At 45.5% G+C, this 18,316-nt stretch overlaps 7 protein-coding genes across 7 annotated transcripts; 2 read left to right on the plus strand and 5 right to left on the minus strand.

Annotated features, from left to right (window-relative positions):
• F5147DRAFT_144956 (WD40-repeat-containing domain protein) lies at positions 1–1,765 on the minus strand (the record flags this gene model as incomplete). Its single annotated transcript, XM_041428254.1, has 5 exons — positions 1,210–1,765; positions 992–1,159; positions 524–939; positions 347–470; positions 1–296 (listed from the first exon to the last, which is right to left on the minus strand). Coding segments are annotated over exons 1-5 (1,244 nt in total), but the record flags the coding sequence as incomplete, so codon positions are not given.
• Positions 1,653–2,027, plus strand: F5147DRAFT_526575 (Tim10/DDP family zinc finger-domain-containing protein; the record flags this gene model as incomplete). Its single annotated transcript, XM_041430005.1, has 3 exons — positions 1,653–1,729; positions 1,783–1,821; positions 1,880–2,027. Coding segments are annotated over 3 exons (264 nt in total), but the record flags the coding sequence as incomplete, so codon positions are not given.
• A 206-nt stretch (positions 2,028–2,233) lies between these two features.
• On the minus strand, positions 2,234–2,585 carry F5147DRAFT_575614 (At2g23090 like protein; the record flags this gene model as incomplete). Its single annotated transcript, XM_041431282.1, has 3 exons — positions 2,234–2,303; positions 2,380–2,402; positions 2,460–2,585. Coding segments are annotated over 3 exons (219 nt in total), but the record flags the coding sequence as incomplete, so codon positions are not given.
• Positions 2,586–2,771: 186 nt separating this feature from the next.
• F5147DRAFT_691210 (pyridoxal phosphate-dependent transferase) lies at positions 2,772–4,733 on the plus strand. The gene is made up of 8 exons (XM_041437125.1): positions 2,772–3,181; positions 3,231–3,245; positions 3,300–3,525; positions 3,576–3,640; positions 3,691–3,751; positions 3,796–4,013; positions 4,061–4,296; positions 4,359–4,733. Exons 1-8 carry the CDS (start codon positions 3,070–3,072, stop codon positions 4,623–4,625), a joined length of 1,200 nt encoding a protein of 399 aa, XP_041293496.1. The 5' UTR covers positions 2,772–3,069; the 3' UTR covers positions 4,626–4,733.
• A 960-nt stretch (positions 4,734–5,693) lies between these two features.
• Positions 5,694–7,634, minus strand: F5147DRAFT_772860 (uncharacterized protein; the record flags this gene model as incomplete). The annotated part of the gene is made up of 8 exons (XM_041441391.1): positions 5,694–5,769; positions 5,820–5,972; positions 6,049–6,131; positions 6,169–6,381; positions 6,431–6,468; positions 6,515–6,749; positions 6,923–7,074; positions 7,121–7,634. The coding sequence occupies 8 exons, from the start codon at positions 7,632–7,634 to the stop codon at positions 5,694–5,696; spliced, it is 1,464 nt and encodes a 487-aa protein (XP_041293497.1).
• Positions 7,635–8,382: 748 nt separating this feature from the next.
• Positions 8,383–9,193, minus strand: F5147DRAFT_652181 (uncharacterized protein; the record flags this gene model as incomplete). Its single annotated transcript, XM_041433605.1, has 4 exons — positions 8,383–8,434; positions 8,488–8,732; positions 8,774–9,007; positions 9,089–9,193. The coding sequence occupies 4 exons, from the start codon at positions 9,191–9,193 to the stop codon at positions 8,383–8,385; spliced, it is 636 nt and encodes a 211-aa protein (XP_041293498.1).
• A 6,446-nt stretch (positions 9,194–15,639) lies between these two features.
• On the minus strand, positions 15,640–17,244 carry F5147DRAFT_772862 (uncharacterized protein; the record flags this gene model as incomplete). Its single annotated transcript, XM_041441392.1, has 2 exons — positions 15,640–16,068; positions 16,201–17,244. 2 exons carry the CDS (start codon positions 17,242–17,244, stop codon positions 15,640–15,642), a joined length of 1,473 nt encoding a protein of 490 aa, XP_041293499.1.
• Between the last annotated feature and the right edge of the window lie 1,072 nt (positions 17,245–18,316).

Here is an 18,316-nt window from a genome sequence, read left to right on the forward strand (position 1 = left end):
GCAGGCAGCGCAGGAGTGAGGGCAATAGACATGTCCAATCCTCCAGAAGCTAGGACCGGTGCGATGTATGTTGCATTTGCGGAGGGCTTTCGCTTGTAAGTTGGGGGTATGGGGGAGTGAGGTGGCCAGACCGCAAGACACCGGACGTCGTGTGAGTGCACACGGCGTGAGCCAGACTGAATCCATCGCGCTGGGGAGGAGGACAACACAGAAGAAGAATTTTCTGGAGCAGTGGGAACATATGAGAACAACACAATTTTTTGGTCGACACCCGAGCTGAATACGGATGTGCCTTCCTGGAACACGGTAAGTTTAGCCACAGAAGAATATCACGTTGGACGCTTACGGGACCAATTGCAAGACAAAGCACGTCAGCTCCGTGCGCCAGATAGCTGCAGGTTTGTGTGCAAGTCATGGAGTCCCAGAACTTCACTGTACCTAGAGAATCCCCAGAAACAATGGTCCCATCGCTATGTCAAATTGGTTAGGTTGAAAAACTGAAGTATTTTGCGCGTGCACTCACGCAAGCACACCAACTGTCCAGACAAGTGTCCGTTCACCTTTCATCTTGTCTGTCCCCATACGGTCAGTCGATCTGCCAGTAGCGACATCCCACTTCCGCAAGCTGCTATCTGAGCCACCCGTGACGAGCCATGTGTCTGTCCATTCGTCTTCATCGTCATCGCTGTCTTCTTCACTATCCATTCCACTGTCAGTCTTCTTCGCCGTCCGCTGTTTTGGCGGTCGAGGTGCTGGCGGGCCCCAAGCAATGCTCAGTATACGACTTTTTATGCGATCGAATCGCCTGTGATGCTGCAAAGTGTCCGCAGCTAAGGATAGCAGGCGAACAGACCCATCTTCGCAACCCAGGGCAAGTAGTGTCGAGGCAGGATTGGCTGCAATGCTCCAGATGGCACCTCCCTGGGAGCTAATGGTTCTCTACAGTCCAATGTGAGTTTGATGCTGACTATACAGAGTAAGAGCATCGTACGCGAACACAGCTGTGAGATATGTTCCATTCCAGCAATTCAGACCCACCACCTGAGCTGAAGAGACGAAGATCAGAGCACAAAGGTATGTTTTCTGATGGAAATATGTCTGGATAGCGTAGAGTAAAAGCTAGCGAATCTACTTTTGATGGGCATGGGCCTGGAAGAGTCTAAATGCGACTTCAATCATTGTGTTAAATAACAACGCAGAGTGCCTCACCTTGCGCACTTGCCAAGCTTGGGGTGCCTGTATTTCTCCCTCCTCTGCAGTCCATTCGAGAAGGTCGATGTTGCCATTGGCATGGCCGACACCAAGTGTGCCGAACTTATCTTTTAAATCCCTTTCCCGTTTCTTACCTTTGAGAGATGGCAACGGTAGCGGAGGAAATGCAAGAGCCGTGATCGGTGATGGCGCATAGTCAACAAACCTACAACGGTGGACAGCGAGAGGTCTTGACATGGCGCAAGCCTCTGTCTTCCTTCAAGGTCTGGCTCTCGAATATACGACTCGTACATTTTTCTTCATTGCCTTTCTTGGATGCATCCTTTCAACCACGTGGCCTCATATTTTGCTCCTTATACATCTTCGCGACTTACTTAAACTTCTGAGTCCTCCAAACTTCTCGCATTCAATTTCACTCGGCTTTCTCGTTCTTTGCTAATATGTCTTTCCTTGGACGTGGTGGTCCCTCACCAGCCGGTGGTGTCAACCATGAGCGTATTGAAATGGCCATAAACGAGTGCGTTGGCTCCCATTTCACCCAAACCGTTGCAGCTAACTCTCAGGTCATAGAATTGACATGGTTTCAGACGTATTTAACCGTATTGTTTCGTGCGTGACAGTTTTTTTACAATTCCGGTGGCCTTGACTTATTTCACTTGTGGTGTAGTTCATGTCATTCCAAGTGCATCAGTCCTCGCTATGCCGAAGGAGACCTCAACAAGGGCGAGAGTGTCTGCATCGACAGATGTGTGGCAAAGTTTTTCGAAGTTAACAAGAAAGTCGGAGAAAAAATGCAGAGCGCGGGAGCGAGTGCACAAGCCACGGGGTCAACGAGTTTCTCGCTATGAGAATTACCGTGCAAGGTCATTTATGGATAGTTATGATGTGCGTCAGTCATTTGACTTCTTCTTTCTCACCTCGCTTACTTTTTTTTTTTCAGAGTTTCGACCTGTTCTACAACGTAATGCATTGGTGCACATTCATTCACCCACACATTAGACAAACATGTATCGGATGCATCCTACTTGGTAAAGTTCGGGAAACAGTCTGCCAGTGTTTTTGAGTGCTTGTTCTGGGCGTGCTCCTCTAGTCTGAAATGCATGCATGTACACCATCAGTACAAAGCGCTTTTCCCCATGTTCTCATTTGATGAAAAAGGACACTTACGCTGGTGCACGGGTGGTAAGCAGCTGAGATGATGGAATCGATTAGAGTGATAATGACGGAATCTATGACTAACGACTCACGAAGGTCTGTCTGCAAGTCTGGCAAACAATGTTCTTCGCCGCTTCATTAACCTTGGTCTTACTTGTAGGCCCTTTGTCTGCATTTTTTCCAGCATTGCGTTCACGCTTTTGTGCAGCTTTAGCGCCCTGGGAGGCTTGTTAGTGAACTAAGATCACCCATTCCTGCGAACTGAAGATAACCCACGTTCCCCATGATTAAGCTAAAATACTGAAAAAACCGGATATCGAGAACTAGTACAGAAAGTCAAGAAAGAAAAGCGAAACGGAACTGGTATAACTTTGCGAGTGGAGCTCGACAACGTTGCACAGGACGAACACGTGTTTTACGTAAGCCGTCTTATTTCGTTATCTCGTTTATCGTGGTACCTCATTTAGAATCACCATAGTCATCAACTGGCCATGGCTTCGCACCAGTGTTGGTAAGCGGAGTCCCGACAGACATATATATATGCAGATAATAACAAGTTTTTGACCAAGCGGAGTTATTGCAACCAAACTCGAGTCATTCTTGCGCAAACCTGGCATCACAATACTACTGTCCAACTTGCGGCATTCTTACAATCATAACCGTCACTTCTCTTTTCGCATACCACAATCTCCTCTCTCCAACATGGATCCTAAACTGGCGTCGATCATTGAGCAGGTGAAAGTAGACATCATCACTCCTACTCAACAGCGCGACAATGCGAGACAACTGGAAGAAGTTTCCAGGAGTTTTATATGTGAGCTCGAATAGACAGTGAGGATTTTGTTTGGCTGAAGAAATGGTAGCCGATACTATCACAGGTGTGTTCTCCACTTTTATTGCAAATCGTATCCGATGAACAGGACATCATTCAGTGCCCACGAAGGAGATGTTCGCGTACGCCGTACAGACTTCACTCGGCGATGACGTCTACAACGAGCCATCTACTATTGCACTCGAGGCACACATTGCTAAGCTTACAGGGAAGGAGGCTGCTCTCTTTGTAAGCAGCGGGACCATGGGCAACCAGCTTGCTATCCGCACGCATCTCCAGCAGCCTCCCAATTCCATCATTTGTGATATTCGAGCGCACATCAATAAGTTCAGGCTGTTGCTCCATTCATCGTAACCTTGCGGCTGACTTGCCCTAGGTACGAGGCTGGTGGCGCAGCAATACACTCAGGTGCTCTCCAGAACGCTTTGACACCTAAAAATGGCATGCACATGATTATGGGGTCACACACTCTATTATTAACATCTACACAGGACACCATTTAACTCTGAAAGATATCGAACCTCATGTAGTGTTCGGCACTGACATACACAGGTATGGAAGTTTCACATGTCTGGGATTCTTTTAATGTTTATCAGCGCACCGACGCGAATCATTTGCCTGGAAAACACGCTGGATGGCACGATCATGCCGCAGAGCGACATAATTGAGATAGCTGATTTTGCCCTCAAGAATGGCATATTGATGCATCTTGATGGTGCACGTCTGTGGCACGTCGCCGCTGAAACTCGCACACCGATCGATGAACTCTGCGCACCATTTGACTCAGTCAGTTTGTGCTTCAGCAAGGGTCTCGGTCAGTATCGCCATCAGTACCTACGAGTAGAAACTGACTCGCTGCAGGCGCCCCTGTGGGGACTTGCCTCGTCGGTCCCAAGGAATTTATACAGAAAGTGCGCTGGTTCCGGAAGATTTTTGGCGGAGGGATGCGACAGACTGGTGTTCTTGCTGGGTCGGTCGCTTACGCACTCACCCATAATTTCTCTCTCCTTCCTAGGGTTCACGCTCTAGCAAAACGCCTGCAAACTGGTTTAGAAGAGCTTCAGGTCGGCATATTGAGTCCCGCAGAGACTTGCATGGTAAGTCCCATAGGTTCTTTCTCGATCTCAAAATTTCCAACGAACTTGCGACGCGAAATAAGGTTTTTTATGATCCCTCCACAATCGGCATCGAGTACTGGGAAATCATAGATCGTGCGGCCGCATTGCCGAACCCCATTGGTCTTACCGGCTCTCGTCTCGTAGTACATATCCAAACATCGCCCGAGGCAGTGGAAGACTTCTTGTCATTGATCAAAACCCTGAAGGAGGAGAAGGTCCAGGCGGGTATTGTTCCTTCAGCAGTGAACTCAGACGGGATGAGGAACGTGTACATCAAGGCCACGAGGACCTCCACACCCACTAGATGATTCAATGTATTTATTGCCAGGATACCTACTGTCCTCGGCGACAATCACCAGCATACTAGCAATTTAAATGCCTAGGTACAATTGTAATATATGTGATGTAATTTACAGGTTGAGGTGGGAGTGATAGATTCTGGGAGTGCACTGAGGATGCCGATGAAGTGTAGATTGAGCAACAGTGCGAGACATTCCCGGAAATAACTCACCAATTATTTTAATGTTATCTCCACTGTTACATGTAGGGTGCCATCACAGTCTACATACACAGTTTTGCTGCAACAACAGATCAGTTCAAGCAAAGAGCCACAAAATAAGGATTTACTTGTCCATTGGCCAGTCTCTCAATAGCCAATAGAGTATGTTCAAATCTGATATGTTGACCGACTCGGATCCATGTAATTGACAAGGCAAACTGTGTAAAATCATCAGTATGCCTTGGTTGCACATAAATGTAAACCTACTCCTCAGCTTTAATAATGTTTGGGCCATAAAGGTTTTCATATCGCAGATCTATGGGTTGAGTTGCACAGTCAGATTTGCTGCTGTGAGCCTTGATCACAAGCACAGCTGTTGGATAAGCTGACAAGCTAGGATAAGAAAGACTGAGTCCCATGCGCCACCTCCCTGTATCCCCTATGTAGATGAGAAACCACCATATATGTCCTGCCAGAATGGGTATAACATCAGCATGAGAATAACAGAGAGATGTGGACCATAGCATCAGTAATCACTGGGTTCTGTGTGGTTCTGTACAGAATTGTACAGTATGAGAGACACACAGCTTGGTCCCTTCTAGACAGCTCACTACAGTACTACTTCATTCTATCAATTTCTGTCAATTTCTGTACAGACAACTCACAGACACCCAGAGAAGGGCTCTTGTACCAATAAAATATAATGGTGGTGCTGCTGCTGGCTGCTCAATTGTTCACACACGCGCACGGGGTTTGACAAAACAAATAATAGCATTCAATCAGATAGAAAACATAGCAGCAGAAAATCATGTACTATAGTAAACGACACTCAAGATAGAATCAGTGTGGAGCAATAGCATAAAAGAACTCGAAAATATCAATCAAGGATGATCTTTAAATGAGAATGCTTCAAATTGTCGTTCAGGCTGCCGTCAATCTTGTAGGACTGCACCCTATGAGAACTTCATTAGTATGAAATACTTCAAAAAAAAAAGCTCCTTACCATCCAGATTCAGCCCAGGAATGAAGTTGTCGCATTAGTTTCAGTCCGTGGTAAGGGTCCTCCATGATTGATTTGAGCATGGCAAGCATAACAGTATAGAGAGATGCATATTCCTTGGTGCTGAACTTCGGGAATGATTTTCCATGGCCATTCCTAGCAAAGCCGTCCAAGACACAATTAACATATAAAAATGTGGTCAGTGCATTATTAGTAGCACATGAAAGCATACTGCAGTGCAAACCAGTGCCAAGCATTCAAGTGGTAACTCATTCCAGAAGACATCCAGTCTCCTGCGAGCAATATGGTAAGATCCTGTATAAAAGAAAGTAATAGCAGTTTCATGAAGCACAGGATGAGCTGCATTGTTAGTCTTTCCATTTTGATCGACACCGTAGCATAGAAAGATAGCATCTTCCAGCAACTTCTTAGCAGCTTCTTCAATCCAGGTAGCACGTTGTTCAGGCAGGACATGCAATGGAGGGATCAGGTTGTACATGGAGGGCATGATACCTGCAACAACCTTCTTGAGCTCTGAGTGCCACGTTGATAAATCTTCATACAGCTAACATAATAGCGTGTTAGAAAGGACACGTGCCAGAAAATGCACATACCAGTTTTGCCATATCGTGCTTGTGATCAGGCCAAATACCTGGTAGACACCTGAGTATAATCTCTCGAGAGGAAAAAAGACTTACCCTCTTCGAGCCATTCTACAAGCGAAGCCATGAGGACCTCATTGACAGAACCTGTTAAATCTTTCACGAGTTTTGGGAATGGGTTTTCTATCGCATGTTGGGCACAATATTCGCCCTTTGTATCCTCAAGGAATCTTTTCCACCGCGGACCATACCAGCCTAATTGCATGGCCTTAGGTCCATCGCCTGGTTCCTTTGCTTGTCCTGATTCAGTCTTGACCTTTGTGTCGCTTGACTTGGGAAGTTTTGTCTCAGTGTGACATAGGAGTTTGAGTACTTGAGGATCAGGAAGTCAAGGGCGTCCATTTTTGTTGTGGTGATGCTGTAAGACATCCTCTGGTTTGGGTTCGGCAGGCTGCCAGAAGGAAAGAAAATTAGTAGGTTCTCAATAAAATAACTAAACTATACCTTGTTCGCGATATCATCAGTGCTGGAGATGTTATTTTCCAACGATCTTTCCATGTCATTATCACCTTCATTGCGCAAATGTTGAAAATCGAAGTTGGTTGGATGAGTGAGGGTGACACGGGGTTGAGATGGTATATCTTCCTTTGAAAAACCTGTCACTCGTTTAGTGTGTCATAATGGCAATAGCTGACTGCTTACCAGGATGTGTAGTCATGCGCCCATGTGCTGCTCCCCAGCCAACTCTATCGTCTACATGATCTTCCTCTTCCTCTTCATCGTCAGTGTCTCCATCACCACCCTCGCTAGATGTCTGCGAACTTTCAGATCCTGAATCTTGCAGTCCAGGGTGACCTAGGCGTTCATCACTAATTGGCCAAAGGGTAGGTTCTAGGTTCTGAAGGAAGTCCGAGTTAGCATCAGACTGATGTGCAACTAACATGGTCCTTGAAGGTACTGGCGTCAGATACTGGTTTGCCAAGGTAGCAGCAGTAGGAACAAGTCTTGCATTATCTAAACCTGCTGAAAGAGCCTGCTTCTCCCTAGCTGCAGCAACGTAGGGGTTGTTGAGTGCCTGCAGGTCAGGCTCTGTACCAGGAGGAATAATGAATGGAGAAAACCCAAACTGTGTGCCTGCTTCATGGTGTGTGAAACTTGGTTGGAGGTTTGGAGCTGTGACACTCGAGGCAGGAGGGGTAGTATTCTTTGTCACCATAGCTTTCTTCCCTCGTGGTCTAGAAGGTGCAGAATCTATCAGCTTGCTAGAGGTGCTACATGGTGGAGGGGCCTTCTAATAAATTCAGAGCTATCAAGGTATTACTAGAAGGGTAAAAAAAAACCCCTTTGTGCGGCTTCCACGACCCTTGCAAGGTTGTTCTGGAGCAAGAGGATTGGTAGGAACGCTGGAGTCCAGGGAGGTGGAGCCTTTGGGCTGGCTGGTACGTGCTGGGGCATCCAAGAGAGCTCCAATTATTTCAAGTTGAGTAGCTCTACCTCCTGTTCCTGCACCAGGACGGCCGGAACATCAAAGAGGCTCCTGCAATATGATAGGTGCTTCAGCCTCAGCCTGCGATTTTTTTGTTGAAGTATTTTGTCCATCAGAGTCCATGGCTTTGTGCTTTGTTCTCTTCTTCTTAGGACTGCTGCGAGCCTGAATCTGACATTGAGATGGCATGACTGGGGCTGATACAAGAGATAGTATGAGGGAAACAAAAAAAACTTGCCTTGAAGGCTTTAAATAAACTGAGAAGGATTGTCGCAAACACAATTTGGAAGTATGAGTCAACTGTTCGTGCACAATGGCGTGGAAACACTGTAAAGTCAGATGCAACGTGTTGATAGATATGAGTCAAGCGCTTGCAGGCATACATGAAGTAATGATGGTGTCAAGTCATGTACATTTTGCGGAAGTAATGAGATTTATATCATGTCACATGACATTTGTACTATGGTAAAGTCCCTATTCAATCCTGCTCCTCTTCGGCTTGGGCATAGCCTCCATTGTCCATCGATAATCTATGATTCACTTGTTCTTGTTGTGTGGCACAATCTCACTAGCAGCAACTGACTGTGACATCTTTCCCTCATCTACACTCAAAGCCTTTTGGTCCTTCGCCTTCAGTGCCTTGAGTAACCATGTAGAAACCAGGAGCCCAGGTGAGGGCTTGTTCCTGGGAAGATCTTTAAGATGTTTATTCAACAACGTGATTACGTTGTTGAAATGTACATCTTTCGGATTTCTCATGAGATAGTACCATTCCAACACGACGGGAATAAGGTTTTTGAAGTATGGATGAATCTGTCCGGTGAGTTCCTTGATGTAGTAATCATCGTGAAAAAAGAATGATGTTTTACTATCACAGCATGTCTTGAACTCCGATGACCACTCATGGGTATCCAATTGTGACTCTTGTCGAGGACACGCTTCATACCAAGGGGACCCCTAAACTCGATACAAATCCATATGAAGACATAGAACATGGATTCAAGGTTGTCTTGGTAGCAGTGCTTGATCAGGGGGGGTGGGTATGGTCTTGAACTCGAGGCTCCCTTGAGCTCACGCTCATCAGTTAGAGTCTTGAGGTGGAGCTGTAAGAGAAGTGCTCAGGACATAAAAGGTATTGTGCCTTAAACATGATAATTAGTACTGAATCTCAACTAATTTAAAACACTAATGGTGCCCCCAACAGTATAGCTCTCATTCTTGAGGATCTTCACAGTGAATTCCCAATCAATCAACATTCCATGGGTACCACTACCATCGTCCCCGATCATGGTGTTGAACAGACTACAATCATGGTGAAGAACCTTGCGTTGTTCAACTGCTTGCTTCTGAACTAAAGGTAAGTCAGTAAAAGCTTGTATATCACAATATATGATACTTACTTTGCACAATATCCTGTATTGAGGCCAACAACTCGTGCTTTGTGCAGAATTTATGCAAAGGTCGTTGTGTGTGAGGAATGATAGCTAGATGAGAAGGGGTGAAAGGGGGAGAAAGGGTGAAGTGGGGTAAAACTCAAATAGACCTCTGGACGCAAGTATAAATTCGGCCCAAGGGGATTGCTACTGAGAACAATTCCTCTAAGTAAAATATGGAGGGGAAGCTTAGAAACTGGTAAGAGTGACTGAGAATGGAAGAGCGTGCGACATTGCACTGATGCAACACGAGCATGAGCGAGCCGCCAAAGGTGCGATACGATGTGCGACCGAGCGACCAAAAGTTTGATCGAGCACAAAAGTGTGGAGGAAAGCTGACAGTTTATAAGCGTGCTGTCTTACTAGGATGTGATTGGCAATAAAATCACCAGTTCTCACTATCCTCCACAGTCAACGGTTCAGACAAATACCAACGGTTGATAATGTGGTCGTTCATGGGAGGAGGCGTAAATAGCTGGGTCGATCTAAACAAACTTCTAATGACTTTAGGTGGGTTGAGACAGTGACCGTTAACTGGCTTGATGCAGTGCTTAGGTACTTTGAGGGTCGATAGTCTGTTAACTGGCTTGATGCAGTACTTAGGACGTTAAAGATAAAGGTCATAAATGGTGTAGCCGAATCGATAACTGGCTTGATGCAGTACTACAATGCTACTAGAATAAGATTGCAAAGGTGTGCAATATGAAGATGAATATATGGATCACAACAGTACACAATGAATCAGAGTAATATCTTGTAAACACTCCCTATTCTCAAAAATTAGAGGAGATCAAACTAAGCCTCTAACACAATCAAATCAACCGAAATATGTGGCTTCGAAACTAACTTCTCTGCTGCTCAGGCACTCACGATGAGTATGACACAGAATCAGAACAGAGTACACCCTCTTGATGTAGTCTTAAAGCAGCCAAGCTCTTAGTATTGTTGAATAAAGTGCTAGTCTTATTTGTCGTCCTCCTAATCGTTAAAAATATGTAAATTCTCCCAACAGAAAAGGTATCCTGTGTTGTAAAGAGAATGTGATGAAACTACAACTAGATGACTGATAACCGTGTACCAAGGATACTAACGAATTACAGAGAGGATCCATAGGGATAGCCAGGAAGATGTCCTCCATACAGCGGATCGCCACTCTGGCAATGTCAGGAGCCATGAGAAGCACCATGACGGACGTCCTCGAAGCTCACACCAATATACTCCCCATCACTCTCCTCCTCCAAAATGCCTGCCACCGTGCTGTAGAGATACAACAATTGCTGAGCACTACACAAAGTAAGTAGCCAGCAATATAAAAATGTTGTGGTCGTGCACAGCCTAGTCTGCTTATACTTGCAAGACAAGTGCATTCGACCTGAGGGGCTTGCTGTTGGTATTAGAATAATCAGTTATATCAAAAGGAAGATAGTCTGAAGCATGGGAAACAAAGTCTGAAGGTATAATTACGAGTCCGATGTCAAAAACGTCGGGTCTGATGTTTTCGGGTTAGCGGGTTTGCGTCGGGTTGCGTCAGGTTAGCGTTGGGTTTGCGTTGGGAATATAGCGAATGTTGGGGATAGCGAACGGCGGGTTACTGTCAGATGTTTCGGATAAAGAAAGGATGATATTGCGGAATCCAACTAAGAACTACGAATATCGGATGACCTCCTCCTACTTGGAGGTAGAAAGGTAAAGTAATAGGTAGGAGGTATGCGAAATATATAGTGTCTATGTAGAATTTCGGAGTGCTATAGGCGAAAGTAGTAGCGCTGATTTTCGGGTCCGATGTCCTATGTAATAAGACATGATGTACTGTGGACATGTAATAATGTGTTCTACAATGTTAGCGACATGAAAATGAATAACTGCGCACCTAGTGGGGATAGATACGACAGGACAGGACATAAGGAGGACAAGTGCGCGGGAAAATATCGGGTCCGTCGGGTCCGATGCGCGGGAAACGTCGGGTTCGTCGGGTTAGTGTTGGGTTTAGCAGATAAACATTGGATTGAGCAGATGAGTGTCGGATAACATTGGAAGTGATTCGTGTGTTTGACATGTATGGGAAAATAGCTGAATACAAGCCTAGTGCGAGCTCGAGTGCTACAGCGCCATTGTACAACTAGCAGCGCATCCCAAATCACACCCCCTCCACGAACCTGTTAGACACGCAGCCAGACATTATATATCCTCCCACCGATCATCACTGCATCACCTCACCCGCTCATTCGCCATTATCCCGCACCAAATCGAGTCACTCATCCCAGCACGTATCTCACCATCCTCCAAAAGTCCCTACAAGACACACATCGCTGGCACACGTGACGAAGCAAAGGAAGAACACGCTCACCTGACCGACCAGATCCAGGTATATAGTGACGGCTCCAGAGCAGATGGAAAGATCAGTGCAGCTGCCATCCTATTTCATGCAGGAGCCCAGCTGAGAACGCTGCGTTATTATCTAGGGACAGACAAAGAGCATACAGTATATGAAGCGGAAACAGTAGGTCTCACCCTTGCAGCAAAACTGATCTCAACAGAACACCACATCACCTTCCCACTCTCAATATCTATCGACAACCAAGCGGCACTCAAGTCTGGGGAGAATACAAACACCACGTCAGGCTCATATCTAGGTGAACACTTCAGGAGAATGATGCAGAAGTTGTCGAAAGACCACCCAAACTTCGATGTCACACTCAGATGGGTCCCAGGCCATGAGGGAATCCATGGTAACGAAGAAGCGGACAAGGCTGCCAAGAGAGCCACAGAAGGAAGACGAAACAACAGCCCACTGGAATCACTACCAAAATACCTTCGTGGAAGTACCCTCCCCCTCAGCATATTGGCCCTCAAGCAAGAACACCACTTCAAAACAAAGCGGAGATGGAAACAGATATGGGAGAAGTCTCCACGCTTCGAACAAATGAACAGGCTTGATCCTGCACTGCTTGACCATTCATTCATAAAGCTGACATCATCGTTCCCCAAACACCTCACAGGAACTCTGATTGGACTCCGTATGGGCCATACAGCCCTCAATAAGCACCTACACCGCATCGGCAAATCCCCAACACTGTTCTGCCCTCACTGCCCCCAAGTCCCTGAAACAGTCCACCACTTCCTCCTCGAATGTCGTCAATACCGTGCAAACCATCATACCCTATCTGTCGCCCTAGGAAGACAAGCAACATCCCTGCAATACCTGTTAATGTCGGAAGAAGCAATCCCTCACCTCATTAGATTCATCAATGGCACGAAACATCTTGCACCCATATTCAGTGAAGTCCGCCTAGCAAAACCCAAACCTTCTGAAAGATGACTCGCTCATTAGATTAATATCATAAGAACAACCACCTCAACTCACTAATAATCCGCCTACACCTACGCCTCAAATAATCAAACAATCAACTAATCAACCACTCACTTCGTTCCTCAAGAATCTCAAATGGCAGGCCGTCCAGGTACACTAATTTACTCCTACCCACATAGATTCATCACACCCCCACGAATACGCGTTATAGAAACAACTCCGCTACCATACCCTACATTACACAAGCACATATAGTCACTTCACTTTCCCAAGGTTGCGCGTCTAAAACAGCCAGCGGGAACGGCGGACTGGTGGGGGTACGCCTCACACCAGGGCATTCGCAAACCATGAAGTGCGGAGGGGCACAGGGCCCCTAGACTAGATAGAAATGTCCTACATAGAGTTCCCTACTCTCAATGGACAAAAATGGATACAAAAAAAAAAAAAAAACTGTGTACCAGCTAGTGTAATTCAAGGATTGGCTCAAGGTAGGCCTCAGAAGATCAGTATGTTGTGGGAAATGATGACAAAAGAATGGAGGGAATAAACTAATATTCACTCAGATGTTCACACAAATGTAGGGTGAGAAATTCAGGAAGATACTCAAATCCTCCTCCCTCTCTCTAAAAGGGGGATGTCTGTCCTCTCAAAGGAAGCTTATTTCAAAAAGGAGATTGTCATTATTCAGAGGGGAAACTGGGCCCCTTATATACTACTCTAAATGTGGCTGTGTAATTATCTATTTAAGGAAATATGACTCATCCTGACTCATACTGAGTCATAGTTGAAATGTCTCATGATGACTTGTTCACTTCTCAAATATTCCCATCTATCAACTTTCTTCCTTCAGTTTCCTGACTAAGCCATCTCATCTTACTAATTCATTTCATCTGACTAAGCCATTGATCACACATGAACTGTTGAAATGTTGGAATGCTACCGTAAATATGTTTCAGAACATACAGGAAAAATGTGAAGAATTGTAAAAAAACAATCATAAGATTGTGAGAGAATGCTGACTAATGTGTTGTGGTATGTTTGGAACTTATCTTTAAATTGGATAAGTGTTAATTGAATTATCATGTAGTATTATGGGTTTGTTATGTCTGAAAATTACTCAAATCAAATCATAATGTGTTATAGAAAATTCTTAGTAATTTCGTAAAGTATAGCAGAGAATGTCAAAGCTAAAAAGTAGTCATGACCATGCACAAAACAAGTTTGGTGCGTGTCAGCGCCTTTAGCGGATATGCAAAAGAGACACGACGCGACTATAGAGCAGGAGAAGAGTATGCTGATGTGTGTGATGAGTGAAGTTGGAACGTTATAGCGCGACTGTTAATATAGCACGCGATGTAGTCGGCCGAAGGTTTTTAGACTTAGAGTCTGAGTGATGCATGCAAATGGATGATAATTTCAATAGCGGGAAAAAGAAGATACATGAAAAATCATAAGTCTAAGGTATATATGATAGTGCGCGTAGCGCTGTTCGGAACCGAGAAGATAACAGTAATACATATTAAGGGTCTATAACGCAAGTAACGAAACATACACAATATCACCTTCGGAAATATAATCAGTCTAACGCGAATGAGATAAAATACGCACCAATGGACAAGTGGAGGACATGGATAGGACAGAGGAAGGATGCGCGATGGAACCGATGAAGAGTGGATGCGAACCGAAGCGCGCGCATGAGACGCGGCTGTTGGGCGACGATAAGGAGGATGCGCGCTGTGGTAGTGATAACACATGTTGCGCTTGAACCTGAGGGACACTGCAAAAATAGCCTCTATGAGGCTACAAGGACTACAAGTCCTACATCATGCTCGGGGCTTCAAGACCACACAGATGTGAGTATGGAATATACCTTGCAGGCTTCGCAAAGCCTTGTACTGATAATCTGCTGTCTGATCCACCTTGCCAGGCACAATGTAAAGAGTTAGTTCTGTGTGGGCTCTACAAAGTGTTACCTTCAGAACTCAATGTGCGAGTGATATGCTCGTCCCAAAGAGACTGCCTATAGAAATACTCCTTGATATAATGCAAGGGATATCTTGTTAAGATTGAGGATGAGAGAAAGGAAAGTTACCAAGAGCACGCTCGATGTTCCGAGAATGCGTCCGAAGTACTGAAGTACCCGTCCGAAGTGGTCCGAAGGTGGTCTGACATCTAGAAATGAAGGTCTGAGGTTGCGTGAAGCGTCCAAAGAGCTTCTGATGAACAGTGATGGTTCCAAGGTAGAAGTACAGTGTATGTTGAAGTGTAAGACTTGCAAAGTAAAACTCAGCAAAGCCTATTGGGAAAACTAAGAGATAGCAAGATGCGAAATGGCAGTGGTCAAGCCAAACAATCGTTCCGAATGAACAAGAAGGATCGATTGTGCGAAGTACGACTATCTGAAAGTGACTCTACTGACTATGACTCATAGCAGGGAAAGTGAAGTGAAGTGCGAGTAGCTAGTGAGGCAGATTATATCCTACAGCGTGAATGTCTGGAAACTGCATAGGCGAAGACAGTAGCAAGATAAGCCATCCGAAATGTAATAAGACTCGAGGTGAGCCGCTACAGAGATATGCATGTAATAACGCGTGAGGTGTGCTGCTATACGTATAACCAATGGTTTTCGACGGGCCGACAACATATGTGCCCCTAAGACATAATCAATAACAGATAACCAAGTGAAAAACGCACCAGTGAAGTCAAACGGACATGGTACGGAGGATCGGAAGTGTATACAGGCCTCAGAAACGGACGGAGGACCTTCGGACAACTCAGACGAACTCTCGGAACTCTCGGAAGGTAAAAGGAGTGTCGAGGGGTGTGTATGTGGAATACCTATGAGTTTGGCAGGATATGAGCCCAACACCGATCCAAGTGCTACAATGAGCTCAACAAGCTAATATTCAACCAGTTTGGGGACACCGCAGACGCCTTTCATCTTCTCCATCATCTTCATCTCATTCAACACTTCTTTATTTCCCCTGATGGCCTAATAGTCCTTTATGATGTAATCCTGCCCATCCATCTTTGCAAGATAGCACACAGTACCATGCCCCACAAGACCCTGCCTGGAAAAAATGATTTCCAAGATATCATAATAGTGGTCGTTGACCCATATCTTCCTGATCGGCTCTGGCAGAGGTTCAAGGAGAGGATCATTAGGGATCTCTATTGGAAGCTCGATCAAGCATTTATCAACTTTGTCTTTGTCTTTGTCTTTGTCTTCTTTAGCAGGTGTGTTAGCTTCATCTTCTTCGGTGGATTTATCCTCAGCAGTCTCCATCTCCAAGTCCATCTGGTGAGGGAGGGTACAGGTACTGGCCTGGGAGGGGGAGGAGTGGGATGAGCTTTCGCTCTGGGTACGGTGGGGTGAAGTTTCATTCTGGTGAAGGATGAAAGTAGCGCATGATCTCAGCATCTGTGAAAGTGTATGTGCAAATATGCTGATCGTGGTGTCATATCCAATGCACAAGAGATTACCGAACACAACGCACGACAAGATGTACAAGTATCTGTCAGGCTCTCAATTGATGTTAGTGCAAGGGCTTACAACATCACTGGAGTGGTCATACAGGTGAATGCGAAGATCATGATACCCATTGCAAACAGACACCATCAATGCAAACTGTCTCCAGGGTTGGTGCTTCAGGAGAAGGTATGCTTTAGTATTGAGAGTCTTTGCAAGGGTACTCGAAGGTTTGTAGGTGCTGCAGGTCAACTCGCATACTGCTTTGATTGTATCCCACCTGGCTTCAACATCATCTAGTAGGATGAGATCTGGTTTGCATGGGACTTCATCACCAGGTACTGGACGTGATGAATTTGCCGCACTCCAGGTGTATGATAAGTTGTGTGGATGAGCAAGATCGGGCTTTAATGCAAGGAGGGCGATAGCAACAATGTTAAAGAATGACGTGAAAATATGTTCTGTCATTGGTGAACCCTCCTCCAGGACTGCATATGAGGGAAGTGAGCCCTCCAAGTCATCTGTCCTATCATCTGACTCTGATTCATCAGTTAATAGCTCTGCATCGGCAAATGGCAGCATGCTCTTGCTAGCTTCACTGGTAGATGCCAGCGACGGTGCATCTAGGCTCCCAGAGGCCAACTTGGTTTTGGTTGTTTCATCGATCAATACCCATTCTCCTGACTTCTCTGAGTCTTCTGTGCCACTCTTCCCTCCCTGCTTACTTTGTTTTGTAGTTGGATGCTTGCGTTTGAGTTCATATGTCATTGGAAGGGGCCAATTCCATTGACACTTTTTGATGTCATATAGCCGTACCATGGTAGGTCTGTCTGGCTCTGGAGTGAAAACTTCCAGATCATCAAGCCGAGCACTGGGTGGTATCTTGCTCAATGGAACCATGAGATCCTTCACTTTGGGAATTTTGGTGGTGCATGACTGGAAGATTAGCGCTAAGGCATGGCTGAGCTCGTCCCTATTCATGAATGGAGGCTCTTGAAGTATCAAGCGATTAAGTTCAGAAGTGGTGAGTTCATCCATAACCTTTGTATTATGGATGGGTGGAGCTGTCAAAAAGGATGACAGCTTTTTCCCCAGGTCAATTGTTCTAGCGTGGCACCCAGTTGGCATAATGAAAGACTACTATGCAACTCCGAAGGTCATAATACCAACATACATATGGAAACCAGATACACAAAGTGGTCCTAACTCGACTCAAATACTATGCTGATAGGGTGAAGAATGTGTTTTTTTCCCAATACTCATTCAACCAAAACTCCGTGGCATGTTCCATACTGTTATAAGCAGTGAGGCGCTTATCTGCAGTGGCTCCAAAACGAGGGACAAGATTTATAGGTGCCCTTAGTTGAGATGCCGGAATCACATCCCCCATTTGAATTCCATTCGAGTGTTTCGAACGTTTGAGTAGATGAAGTTGCGTGATTGGTTCGCGATCATGTGAGATGTCGAAGTGTTGTACATAGCTAAGAAATTGGTCTTTCCATGACCATGATGTACCACTCTTACCGATGGGCCACATGATAAGTCTGATCTGGGCGATAGTATGGCCTACATAGGTTGGGTAGTTCAGGTTAAGATAAGTATTCTGACATGAAACAGAAAACACACCTGAAAGTCGACTACTAGGCCATGAAGGGCCCGCACCAGTTTGAACAATAGCTGTGTCGTAATGACCCAACACCCAGGGGTCACTGGGTGGTGCACAATTTAACATCTGAGCTGGTCTAATGGTGCGTGCATCATGAAAATCTGTCTCTTGTAAGCGAATTTTGAACCAAATTTGAACTCTGTCAAATGGAAGGACAGCTGTATACCCTGCCCTTCTTGGACCACCTATCACATGGATGTACTGGGATCCATAAGTCGCCTCACACTGAAGAAAATCAGCAATAGCTGGTTGCAGATCAGGAAGGGAAAATTTGACAGCAACTTCATCAACAGATATGTTCCTGATGGACGGGTCGTATGCAAGATGAAATGCAGTATGACCAACGACAAAAGAGCATAATGGAAGAGGAATGGAACCCACATCCCTGTACTGCAGTACTCTGGCGATGGCAAAAAAGTTCATGATGGGACAATGTGGGAGTTGCTGTGTCACAGAAAGTTCGATTGGAATATCAGCGTCAACGTCAGGATCCTCTGGGTGCTCAGTAGTCTGCCCTGAATCTAAAAGACTAGT

This window comes from Suillus discolor, assembly GCF_016758755.1.
Source record: "Suillus discolor strain FC423 chromosome Unknown F5147scaffold_23, whole genome shotgun sequence".
In the NCBI taxonomy this organism is placed as follows: Eukaryota; Fungi; Basidiomycota; class Agaricomycetes; order Boletales; family Suillaceae; genus Suillus; species Suillus discolor.

Bases quoted from the DNA above. Each gene is read 5' to 3' on its own strand.
- F5147DRAFT_691210 (XM_041437125.1), top strand. From the start codon at position 3,070: ATGGATCCTAAACTGGCGTCGATCATTGAGCAGGTGAAAGTAGACATC. The intron at 3,641-3,690 runs GCATGCACATGA...ACATCTACACAG, and splicing joins CGCTTTGACACCTAAAAATG to GACACCATTTAACTCTGAAA. The intron at 4,014-4,060 runs GTCAGTATCGCC...GACTCGCTGCAG, and splicing joins GTGCTTCAGCAAGGGTCTCG to GCGCCCCTGTGGGGACTTGC.